This window comes from Netta rufina, assembly GCF_964035555.1.
Source record: "Netta rufina genome assembly, chromosome: 2".
Taxonomy (NCBI): Eukaryota; Metazoa; Chordata; class Aves; order Anseriformes; family Anatidae; genus Netta; species Netta rufina.
In genome coordinates this window covers 100,446,663-100,459,800 of record NC_140124.1, presented here as the reverse complement: position 1 = coordinate 100,459,800, position 13,138 = coordinate 100,446,663, and the positions used below count along the sequence as shown (strand labels likewise).

The following is a 13,138-nucleotide window of genomic DNA, read 5'->3' as shown; positions in this document are numbered from 1 at the left end:
TTGAAAATGATTATTAAATCAATCCACTTGACTTGTGACAAATTCTGCATGCATTTAGCACTGCAATTGCAAGTATTCTAATAAATGACAAATCTTTCTTGAAAAGTACAAATGCAATCTCTACTAGTCCATTTCTGCAACATGTAAAACCCTGGAAGAAGTTACTACTATATTGAGTCATCTTAAAGATATTGTTATGAATTCATAAAGGCCTTCACATGTTAATAAATAACATCACCTACATTGCACAATAAATTCTTTTTGCATCTTGCAAAATTGTCTGAACACTTTCAGCAAACTTTTTTAACTTCTAGAATACAAATCCTTCTGGCTCTGCTTTTGAAAGCATGTAGTGACTAATTATCTTTTCAAAGCTTTAAATCACTTAACTATACAGCTCTCTGGTAACCACAAATTCAGACAATAAAGTACACATTTTTTATAAAATAGGAAAATTTAATAAAAAAAGATTGGCCGTAACTTGGCTATCTGGGAAATGTTTGTACCTGCACCACTGTTCAAGTTTTTCAGTAACTGTTCATTCTGCAAAGCAGCTCTGGCCAAAAGACATTCCTAGTGTGAAATACGTTGGTATATCCATGCTGACTGGTGTTCTCAACCAATCATACATACTAAATATAAAACAATAATTTAAATAATTAAAGCAAATTTTCTGTAATAACAACTTAAATTAATGTTTAGATTATAAATTTTATAGAAGTCAAAGATGTATTATTTTATCAGAATCAGACTGCTTACAACATCCACAGTACAGTTTACAGAAAAATAAATTCGACAAAATTCACTGTAATTCACCAAGACCTTAAAGACACTAAATACAGCATGTATCAAAGTACAAGCAACTCTTGCTGTCTTTCATGTGACCTTGAATCATTGATTTCATTCCCACACTGCCATTCTTCACTCTATAAAATGTGCAAAATTGTACTTATAGCCTCTGCAAGACCTTTGACAGACTATTTTATAGACTAAAGTAAAATAATAATAATAATTTCTGTTATTTAGTGTATTTGATTTTTAATTTTCACATTTTTAATTTTTGCAGATTTTGGGAAAAGCATCAGGGATAAGGAAAAACAATGAGTCCAAAAAAAAGATTCAGATACTATTTTGACTTAGGGTCATGTGAACACTGTGTCAAGTCAGGCTTTGGTAGTGGATAGCTTAGATTACATTAAATCTGAGAACAGAAAACTAATACTGTCTTTTTGTTTATGTCAGAACCGTTTTAAAATATATTAAAAAACAATAATAATCCTTTTCTTTTCATAGAATTTATAGAATAATAATAGCCCTTTTGTGTTCATAGAATTCAAGCACACTGGCTTCCATAAAAATCTCCTGTATGTGGCTTATTGAAGCAAAAAAACAGTTTTATCTTCCTAGACTAGCATTTATGCAATGAATAGGTATATACATAATTAAAATATTTTTTCTTTAAAACTTATTAAATATCAGAAAAGATCTTCCAAAATAAATATTTTTACTTGTTTTGATAGCTGGTAACTCTCAATTACTTGTGGCTGTTGTCACCAAATCTGTATAATACACAAACACTTTTCCCTGCAATAGAACCTGAAGACTCCCTTTCAACTACGATAGGGAAAGCTTGCCATCTAGTGGGCTTGGAATGATTATGTGCTCCTGGTAACATCAATAGAAGAAACTTCTTTAAACTTTTGGTAATGACTTCGTAAATATGTTTTTTTTTCTTCACTTATCAAAATGGGAAGCTTTAGGCTAATCTGTAGGAAGGTAAAATCAGAAGTGTAAGAAATAAACTGCAAGTGCCTTATTTCAAATCATGTTATTTTAAAAACTATTTCCAAACTTTACTAGACAGACACTTCATAGTCATTAACTGCGCTCTGAAATACAGTTTATATTTAGCCTCAGTTCCCTTCCTCTGTCTTACCCGTCTCTTCAGCTGGCATTGAAATACGAGACCTCTGCAACTTTTATCTATCCAGCACATAAACACTTTTCTTTTTTTTTTTTTTTAGGCAAGAAAGAAACAGTCTATACAAACGAGTTTACAGCTCTTAAAAAACTGACAGTATTAATGTGTAGGACAAATGGAAATAAAATCACTTTCCATCTTGACAGTCAAGTAATCCTACTGAATGGAGGACTGATAAGTAATCCTACAACACCTGGAGACTGATACAAATTACTATACCTCAATATGCCTTCAGATTTATATAATTAATTGGAACTACAGAGCAAAGCCTTTACCTTAACCTATGATACTACCTTACACATATAAATTAAACTACATTAATTTGACCTAGTAGATTCCAATGTATTTTCTTTTTTTTTTTTTTTTAAAGCCACAGAAGCTGCACTAGTTTGTTGCAATGGATTAACTCTTCATGAGCACTCAAGCACAACTTCAAGTAGATCAAATATTAGGAAGAACTTCTGAAATTTAACTTTCACCTCAAGTACAAACAAATGAACAAAAACTTAAATTTGTTCAGCTTTAATAAGAAAGTAACACCCTATTCGTTAAAAAGGGAAGTAAGTGTTTGTAAATAGCATAAGATTCCTATTAAAATGTTTTTTTCCTTTAAGTAGCATTCATCTAAGATGAAGAAGCATATATGTCCTGATTTACATGGAACTTCATTTATTTTAGTTTCAAACACTCAACTTTGAATATTTGTGTTTAGAATGATACAAAGGTATTTGTGTTTTAGTTGTTGTTGTTTTATTATTATTGTTATTGTGTTTTTTTTTTTTTTATAAGACAAATGAAAAGCAGGTTCACTAATAAAGTTTCTAAATCCAAAAGAGATGATTTAGCTTAACACACGGGTATATTTTTCCTAAGTATTAAAAATATAGTAGAAGTGCTCTTCATAAATCAATTATAAGAGTCAAACAAGACGGAAAAATGTTAATTATGAAACATTTTGAGACAAAAAGTTCCAGTACTGGCTTTCCTGTTCTTTTTTTTTTGTTTTGTTTTGTTTTGATCCCCTTCCACAGTAAAATTAGGCATAGTAATTTGAGTCAATAATACAGTATCCTGGTGTGTTTTATAAGTATTTGTTATATCTGTACATTTGCTTAACAGAAAATAAACTTCTGGGCTACTAGTTCAAAAGTAACTATTGTCAAAGTAAAGACACAGCCATAACATTCTTTAAGTGGGAAACTTGCAAGTGCCCTAGCCTAGTAATACACTGTTAAGAAAAGAAAAAAAAAAAAAAAGCACAATCAAATGAAAACTATGCTAAAACTATGTATATGAAACTGGTTATATCCAAAATAAGCAGCTATGAATATAGCAAAACAGAAACAATATAGGTGCCTTAACTGCTGAGTTTCAGCAGTACCATTTAATAAATCAGGACCATGTTAACTGAAATATGAAGCAGTGAACATGAATATGACCTATAATGCTCTTGATGTAAACATTTTCTTTCATACAAGGAATTAGTGGAAAACAAAACTAGAGATAATGCTATTGTTATTGCATTAGTAATTGTCCTACATTGTGTTTTATGGTTTGTTGTTTTTTTTTTTTTTTTTTCCAAATGACTTTAAAAGAAACCTACACTTAGCTGTGACAGCTTTGATAGATGTAACATTATGGCTTTCATATTACATTATGAAATAATGGTTGTTCATGTATCAGAAAATTTCAACAAAAATATAGAAATATAAACAAACATAAATATATAAATATGTCAAAAATTTCTTGGAGTTATGCTACAGTCTTTGAAAATATATTATTTTTATTAGGTAATTAATGAATGTTATAGAAACTTCCCCCACAGCCTCACCTAGTATTGTTAATTGATTCTGGAACTGAAAGAATCTATTTAATTTTCTCCTTTTGCATTTGCCATTTTGAAAATAGCATACATATATGTTTACAGTATTTCACTGCAGAAGTCATCCTAGCCAGAAACAAACTTTTCAAACAGAAACCTGTTTTCTAATATTGTTCTTTTCTATCTTGAGTCTTCTGAACACTTGTGGCACTTTCAAGTTTTATAAACACATTTTCAGAATCCAGTGTTCATTATAATATTGAATATAATTTTAGCACAATACACCTCTGTTGTTTTGATTGATCCAGTCCTATATTTGTATGATGTAAATATAGGTTCGTTCTGAAAGAACAGTTTGGATATAAGCAGAAGTGGCAACAGACAGCAATGATTGCATTTTGTCAATAAAGCCAATTACAGAGTAAGTAATCTCTACAGAGTATATCTTAGTGGGAGAAGCTATAGAATTTTAGCACTGTCCTATGCATTTAGCTAGACAAGCCATTTTAAAGTTTTACTCAGCATACTCAGCTAATTCACAGTAAATTTGAATATTTTTTTTTTTCAGTTTACTTTAAGCTTTTTTTTTTTTTTTTTGAGCACTTAGTGCTTATTTTCTCCACAGCATCTCATTAACAACTCGTTAAAAATAAAGTGATTACTCTGGACGTTACCATGGTTTCTGATGTTGACTGAGAATGTGAAGAATGGCTTTGACTGGCTGGAACCTTCCAAAGATTAAGAGAATCATCCAAATCTGTATGGGAAAAACAGGGGGGGGGAAAAAAGACAATTATCAAAAAAAAAAAAAAAAAAACTGTTTGACTCTATTACCAGGAGAGCAAAACAAGCTTTTCAAAGCTACGTGTCATGAAACAAAGAAGTAGACAGTTATACTTTTGAAAGTCTCAAAATATTTAATAGGTTAGCATACATTGTACCACTCAACTATTACACTTGAATAAACGGCAATTAAATAGAATATTCAGCTATGACACAAAATAGCATGGAAAAAACTATACTTAGCTCAAATTGCAGCTACATAACCTTTAATAATTGGAAATAGTTCAGATTTAGTTTTATTTAAAACATAATAGGATAAAAGTACTAGTATTGTGGTCTCACGATACAAATAAAATGAACTGATGCCTTCCTCTTCAAGTTTAGCTTCAAGTTTATAACTTGAAAAGCAGTTTCAGGAGAACCTATATCCATAAATATAGCGAAGGCAGAGTTAACCTGTAAATGTGTTTCAGAACAAAAAGTGATGAAACCTTTAGAGCTCAAATCTGTTAATAATAGGCTTTCAGTTTTTCATATGTAGAAAAAATAAGTCAAAAAGTATGGCACTAGACTACACAGATTCCCAATCCCCAAATCATAAAAGTGGAAGTCCTATAAATATCTTATCCAATTACTAAGCTGAGATAATTATTTTAACTTTATTGATGAGTTGTTTTTTTTTTTTTTTTTTAAGTTGCTGAATAATGTGAAGGAAATACATCAGGAAGATGACCTACAAAAACAGTTTCAGCAAGATAAACCAAAGGGAGATCTTCTATTAAAAATGACAGGGGACCTAATATAAAGCAGCAGCAGGTCATTGTAGATGAACATAATTGTGCAGGTATGAATGGAGGACTTACAACCCTTTCAAGCTCTATTATTTTAGAGACAGAGCAAACATTGTCCTGTCCTCCCTTTCTTTTCAAATAAAGCTTATGTTCCCTGTTCCTGAAATCTCATAGATAAAAGATAGGAGATTATTCCTCCCTACTTCAAAGCTACCAGAACAGCATTCTGTTGGCTTTACTCTTCAAAAACCACAAAAAATCTCAAATGCTCACTGAAATGGTCTACAGTCCTGGAGAATGAGTTGATCTTAGATATGATATTGCATCAGTTAATTGATGGAAAAAGCAATTGGCCCAAACGATTGGAACAATGGAGGACTACAATGTATTGGACAGAAGAAAAAAAGCAAAGGACATTTATGACTGTCCCCTTCCCTCCAAGAGGGATGTCCTCCTGGGGCATAAGAGGCCTTCCCCCTCAAACAAGAGAAAAAGGAGAAAAACAACACAGGAAAAAAAGAAAAAGAGGGACAGGAAGGAAGGAGAGAGAGAGAGACATGAGGTGGGGGAGACATGGAGTGGGGAAGAAAATGCCACAGGGAAAGAAAGAAAGAAGGGAGAGCGCAGCACAAGGGAAGAGAAAAAGAAAAACAGGGGAAGAGACAAAGAGTGAGAGAGAGCCACAGGGAGGGGGGTGAAGCACAGAGACAAAGAAAGCCACAGAGGAAATTAAAAAATGAAGTGCTTTTATGCCTAGAATTCTGTATATTGCTGAGGTACGTCTCTGGTAACTGAGTAGGTTAACCACAAGCATAGAAATTCTATTTCCTTTCTGTGTGTCTGTCATGAAGTTGTAACTTAGTAGGTAGGGAAAACAGCATTCCTCTTCTGTTCGTGCTTATGTAACGTAAGCTGCAAAGATGCAAAACCTACAAGAATTGCTCAAATTGTAGCCTTAAAAGATGCAAACAGAATCTTGGATACACAAAAAAGAAAAAACAAAATAATGATCCTATTAATTTTCCACCCTTCAAACAGTTTTCACTAGCTGAGCTTTCTGAATAATTTCCTAACTTTCTAAACTTAAGATAATAATACATATCTGGACAAGAGTGTGGGTTCCACCACGCATCATAGAAAGAGACTTAGAAAATGATTAGTCAATATAAGACCAGATCTCTGGTATTTCAAAGGTATGCAGGTTAAAAAAAAAATCTAACCAACCAATCTGAATATTTTATCAATCTCTGAACTAAATTATATCTGAATGTCTTAGAACACTGATAACTTCAGCATTTTGGAAGCCACTCCTAGTCATGCATCTTTGAAGCTTTAAAAAATACACACATTAAGACACAGAAGTAGGAGATGACTGTTTCTAAAACTGTATGCATTTATTTTTCCTAAATTTTCATCATACTCGTCTGTTAAAGTCACAAGTGTAAAAAGTATATTAACCCCAACATTTCACAAGAGAAGCTGCTGTAGAAACAATTACACCTTTTCCATTTATAATTTTTTGAAGATGTAACAGTTCAGAGCTTTTTCTGAGATATGCCGACTTATTTACTCTTAGATATTTAGAGCCACACTGAACTTGAAAACATTTAAATTCATGGCTTACATATTCAATTTGAGCTTCATTTTTAATAAGATTTACTTGAGGTAAGTTACTCTAAACTACACGTTACTTCAGTAGGTTAAAAATACAAAATTATATTAGCATAACTTACCAGTTACACCACTTTTTTCAATAATGTGGTTGTCCTCCCTGGAAGAATTTAAATCAAACATATAACAACCTAGGTAACAGTGTTTCACCATCTGATTCAGATGTTCGTAAAATTGACAGTGATACAAAAGAGCATTAAGTGCAGGTTTTCCTGTCTGGGAGAGGCCAGATTCTTCATCATGTACACAGGGGCCCTGAAGACATGAAATTCAAAAAGATAATTATTTTATGTAAAAGATTCCTTTAAAGAAAACTGTCAAAAACGAACAAAACACAACTCTAAGGCTAATACTGTTTATGTGTGTATATACATAGCTGTTTTACAGACTAAGATTCTAGAAGTCAGATTTAGATTTTATTAAGACTAAATCAAAGTTTTACAAAAACAGTAATGATTTAGTAAAATGGAAGTTATTTAACTCCTGAAAAATTTGTAACATCTAAGTAGAAAGCCATGGAAAGCTGTAACACGTGGGATTTAAGACTTTATGACTCTAATTTCTCATTTAATTCTACTTATAGGTATATTGCCTTTTAATATCTACCCATGTCAATCTACTATGATAAAAGATTTATTTAGAACATTTTTTAAAAAAGAAAGAAATTCTCTTTGAAGAATGTTTTTCAGACATTTTTAAATATTGACTCAAGGGAAAACATTGTAGAGAACTGAGTTTATACCTAGAAATAAATACCTTAGCTGTTTGTTTTCCACATCAACAGTTTCATTTGCCTGTGTATATTACAGTATTTTTCCAGTGTTTTCTACGGTAATAGAAGAAAACAAAAAATCCCTATTAAGCTATCACCTGTTTTAGAATGACCATAAAATTAGAAATGTTAATTGGCAAAACAACTCAAAGTGAGAAAAAAAAAGTACAGTCTGCAAGTTTTAGAAGGGATCTTGTGGAACTTCAATTAAGAAGCTTGTTAAAATTATCAGAAAAATAAGTGGCCAATGCTAGTTAGAAACTTTCCTTTGTAGTCAGCAGATAGCAGAGGTACATAAACAACAAATAAGTCATTTGAAAGAGACTATTTACCCTCAATCCCTCCATTTCCACTGAACAGGGTAAGTTATAGCCAGAGCTCTGAATGGTTACTACTAATTCTTTTCTCTGATTCTATATAAACAGACTATTTCACTATTTGCCTTTTATGCTAATTATAGAAGAATTATATATGACAAATAGTTTGAAGAAGAATGTGTTATTCCATGCAAATTGCTCGAAACGAATTATAAAACTGTAGTCATTCACTATCAGCAATATACTTGGACTGTTGGACTGTATCAAAAATGACAAATGCATTCTTTGGAAATTCTGTTAAATTTAGTCAAAATCTTACTAGCCATAACTGTTTTTACCAGTTTAAAAACCTATACCGTTCACTTTATTGCACTATGGGTATACTGAAAGTGTCATCAGTTACTTTCACAATGTGGTCTGACTTAAACAATCTTCAGAAAATGTAGTACATTGCAGTCTTAGAATACTTTATACAGGTTGACTTCACTCATTACAAATTGTCTCCTGTGGCCACTCTTTATAGTAACATAGCAAAATAAACTATTACAAAACAAAACAACCAAGTAACAGCAACACTATAGACATTCATGTGAAGATACTGGCCTACAAGCTCCAGCAGCAGCCTTTCCTTTTCCAACACTATTTGACTAAGGGATGAAAATCCCTTAATAATAATGTTCTACTTGGGCTATGGTACGTTATAGCTACTATTGACCCAGATCCACTTAATTGGTCTCCTTTGAACTTTAAGGTCTACAGGCATTAAGGTCTACAGGCAAATTATCTTATCCAGTGTGACAAAAAAAAAAAAGCAACTGAACTACGGAATTTGATCTTGGTGGCATCTTACCACTTTAATCGCTGTTTATATTTTCAACACTTTTAATTTACCAGTTACCATAAAGTGTTGTTTGATAATATCTTTCAGCATGAACACTTATTAAGAGATGAGCAATTTCCATTAAACTGCACTTAACAAGAATTGACTCACTCACATTAATTGCACTGGCATTCATCCAGAGTTCTGCAACTGGATTCAATTTCTGTCACCTCACCATAGTCATTGAAATATTAAAAAAGAATAAAAAGCATCTCTTAATTCAGTTTATATTGACCAGTTATAATAGCTGCACCTTGCAAATCCCCTGCTACTAAAAAATTATTATTTATATTGGTACAATATTAATTTTTAAGTTACCAAAGACTGAAACAAGCCAGAGATTACAGGCTACTTGAACATTATTACTTTATAATCAGATGTAAAGAAAAGATGGCTGGGGAACAAGAAGCTGGAGAGCAGCCCCACGAAAATTAATCTGGGAGTTCTGGCTGACAGCAAGTTGAATGTAAGTCACGTGTGCCCTGGCAGCCAAAAGGCCAACCATATCCTGGGGGTGCATCAAGCACAGCATTGCTAGCCAGTTCAGGGAAGTGATCATCACTACTCTGATCTGTGCTGGTGCAGCCTCACCTCGAGTACTGCGTAGTTTTGGACAGCACAATACAACAAGGGCTGTTAGACTATAAGAACTATTAGGACCTATTACAGAGGTGTCCGGAGGAAGGCTACAAAGATGGTGAAGATGAGGGGAATAGAGGGGAAGATGAGGAGGATCACTGTTCAGCCTGGGAAAGAGGAGACTGAGGGGGGGCTTAAATGGCAACCTACAGCTTTCTGATCTCTTCTATTGGTGGTCAGCAATAGGACCTGAATAGGTCATGAAGCAGAGGTCCATGTCAGATATTAGGAAAAGACTGTTTGCTCAAAGGGTGGTTGGGCATTGGAACAGGATCCCCAGTGAAGTGGTCATAGCAACATGATTGCTGGAGTTCAAGAAGCATTTGGACAACACTCTCAGACATCTGGTTTGACCTTTGGGTGGTCCTGTGTGAAGGCAGGACCTTGGCCTTGATGATCCTTGTGGGTCCCTTCCAACTATGAATTGATTATGAATTCTATGATTTCTTTCCATATGAATTCTATCAGAGTATACCGAGCTGGAAGGGACCCACAAGGATCATCGAGTGTTCAAAAATATTTGCAACCCTACTGGACACAGCCCTGAGCAATCTGCTGTAGCTCATCCTACTTTCAGCAAGGGAGTATGTTCTTAGATTAAATTACAGCAAGCTGCTCGCTACTTCATCTTTCTTTAGGACATTGTTTCTTGCCACTCATATTTCTTTCAAAATATTTTATAAACACTACATTTTCAGAATTTCTTCTTCACACACCTCAAATCATGTTGCATTCTGAGTGTGGGCAGAAAAAAAAGACCAATTTCTATTTTAAAACATTAATGACATTATGTAAGCAAGTAAGTTTCCTAGGAGATTAAAGACATTATATAAGATATGGTACATACATGATCTAAGATACTAAACAATCTAACTTTCTTGAACTTGCTGGAAGTTGAAGAAGTTTGTCTACTCATGTATTTCTTTCCAAAATGTCACCTCAGACATTAAACACAGATATAGTGCATTAACTTTTTATGACAAATAATTCATCTCTGTGAAAGTATGAACTTTCTCATCAGTAGTTACTCACTTGCCAAACACAATCTTTCACTTCTTCGGTAGGAATTGGAATCACAAGAAGATTTTGTAGAATAAAAGCAGCCTAAAAGAAATTAAATCATCAATACTGCAGTCTAGTCATCAGAGTTCAATAAAACACGTCAGATTGAACAGCACAGTCTCTATATTATTCCATCATTTTAAACATATATGAGAACAAAAATTTTCCATGTTCATGTTGGAAAAAATTAAGACAGAAGAAACATACCTCCCTGCGTACCATGCTACATTCAGATTGGTCCAGAAGGATGTTTATCACTGTTCCCCATAGACCTCCTGAAATGTTCTGGCAACTTTCTGCTAAAGCAATACATCCTGCTTCAAGAGATGTAACAGCTGATCCTATTCCAAGTGCTGTGAATCTGACCTAGTACATATAAGTAAAATATAAAAGTGACATTTCTTACAGTAAACACGTATTCTTAAAACACTTAAACACGTCTTTTAAATTATTATTGTATCAACTGAATCTGTAGCTTAGAAGCAATTGTCTAAAAAGTAATGAATTATTGTCCTGTATTGATCTTGCCCTATACTCATAATCACAACTACATGTACATACAAATGATAAAACTAATAGAATTTATTTCTGAATAGTCAAACGTATCCAAAAATAAATATTCAATAATCTTAACATTAAACCATTTAATAGTAGTTCTGATTAAAAAAATCATAATTAGCAGATTTGCATCAAATACAATTGCTCTAAACTTGTAGTACAGATACCTGCTTCTGCTTTGGAGCTAAACATAAGCAACATTGACGAAAACTGCTTATGAATCACTATCACGAGTGACTTAATGAGAGGACAGAAGACTGAAGATAAAGCAAAGGATTTCACAGAAAATGTTCATATGAAAATATTGCCTCTATTGCTATTGTTATTTAGAATATAGCTAGTAACATTTAAAATCATACAAAACAGTACTTTCAATATTGAATAAATTAATCAACCAAAAAAGTTGTAAATACTTAGGTGTCAAAATAAGATATCAACATTACATTAACTAACCTCAGGGTCTCTATCTACCCATAAAGGAACCAGCCATGCCAGACCTAGGTGAGAAGGAAGTTGGTCTTCACTGTTATCATAAGGCAAAGACCAAAGGGATACCCAGTCCTGATCAGAAAACAGAGAAAGTATGGAATTATTTTATAGATCTTTCAATGCTATGCCAGTCTGAGCCTAAGTTATCAACTGCATACTAAACCACTTTAAATGCACACAACACTGATATTCCAGGAAAAAGATTTTGATTCTGCCTCTATAAACATGCATTTAACTTGTTGACTTCACCTACTGAATAAAATTAAATCCTACTTCTTCATAGGATTAAGATAGCAGTGTTAAAGACAGAATAAATATTTCACTTGAATTTTACATGTGTTACTCCTTACATTTTTTATTTTTGTTATCATAGGTGTCCAGGAAATTGCCAAATAAGAACATGCAATTATTTCTTTGATCATAATTTATTCTTTTCCTTTGAGCACTTGCCATATAGTTAAGTAAAGTTACGCAGACTACCATGTACATGTATTACCTAGCTGCAGATTCCATGAAATCATACTTGACTTTGCAAACTCAGTTCTTACTTCAGGTCAGAAAATCCATACCAGCAAAGTGCTTTGTTTAGCCATAAAACTGCACAATTAAGTTCATAATGAACCACGATACCTAAAATTTTATAGATGTATCTTGCCATCTCAGACCTGTATATTTTTATACAGTAGATGACAGCATTGTATACTTCTCTTGGAGCAGTGTATTTTACAAGGATCTTCAATACATACAGTATTAATAACAGTAAGCATAGTCTCTTACAATATCTGAATTTGGAAGGGGTGGGGCATTAAAATACAAAATGAAATACAAAACAGAGGTCAGGTCAGCAAAGTATGATCATAAAGCAGTAACAAAGCAAATAAGGAAACAAAATATTGCATACTAAGTACATGGTCTATTTCTCAGTACTTCTACAAACACCTGGTAGTCATTTCTGTCCATCAGTATGAACTAAAGGATCTTACGCCCAACTTTACAAGGTAGTTCTGTAAATAACGAAGGACCACAATGGTTCATAATGCCATTAGTGAGCAAAATAAAATTTGAAAAACAACTGGATTTTGACTACTTTTTATTTCAAGTCACTACACTGTACGTTTTAAGTTGGTATTAAAAACTTAAAAAAAATCACAGTTATCCAGGATGTTTCTTGTATAACACTGATTGCATAAAGGAAGGCAGCTAACTTTGTATACCTTTCTCCATAAGATCTGACACTAAATCACATGATTGCAACCCATGGATAGGATTTAAAACTTTTTTAAGAACAGAAATTATCAGCAGTATAGACATTAACACTGTTGTAGACACAGATTATGACTTATAGCCACAAAAATGTCACTGTTCATTATGTT

The 13,138-nt window shown here is 32.9% G+C and overlaps 1 protein-coding gene across 1 annotated transcript in view; it reads right to left on the bottom strand.

Moving 5' to 3' along the window:
• Nucleotides 1-13,138, bottom strand: part of RTTN (rotatin) — an 83,555-nt gene that overhangs the window by 22,420 nt on the left and 47,997 nt on the right. The window contains exons 30-34 of the mRNA XM_084306721.1: nucleotides 11,730-11,837; nucleotides 10,926-11,084; nucleotides 10,689-10,760; nucleotides 7,111-7,303; nucleotides 4,478-4,560 (exon numbers count right to left, since the gene is read on the bottom strand). Coding sequence (XP_084162847.1) covers nucleotides 4,478-4,560; nucleotides 7,111-7,303; nucleotides 10,689-10,760; nucleotides 10,926-11,084; nucleotides 11,730-11,837 — 615 coding nt within the window. The remainder of the gene's footprint in view (nucleotides 1-4,477; nucleotides 4,561-7,110; nucleotides 7,304-10,688; nucleotides 10,761-10,925; nucleotides 11,085-11,729; nucleotides 11,838-13,138) is intronic.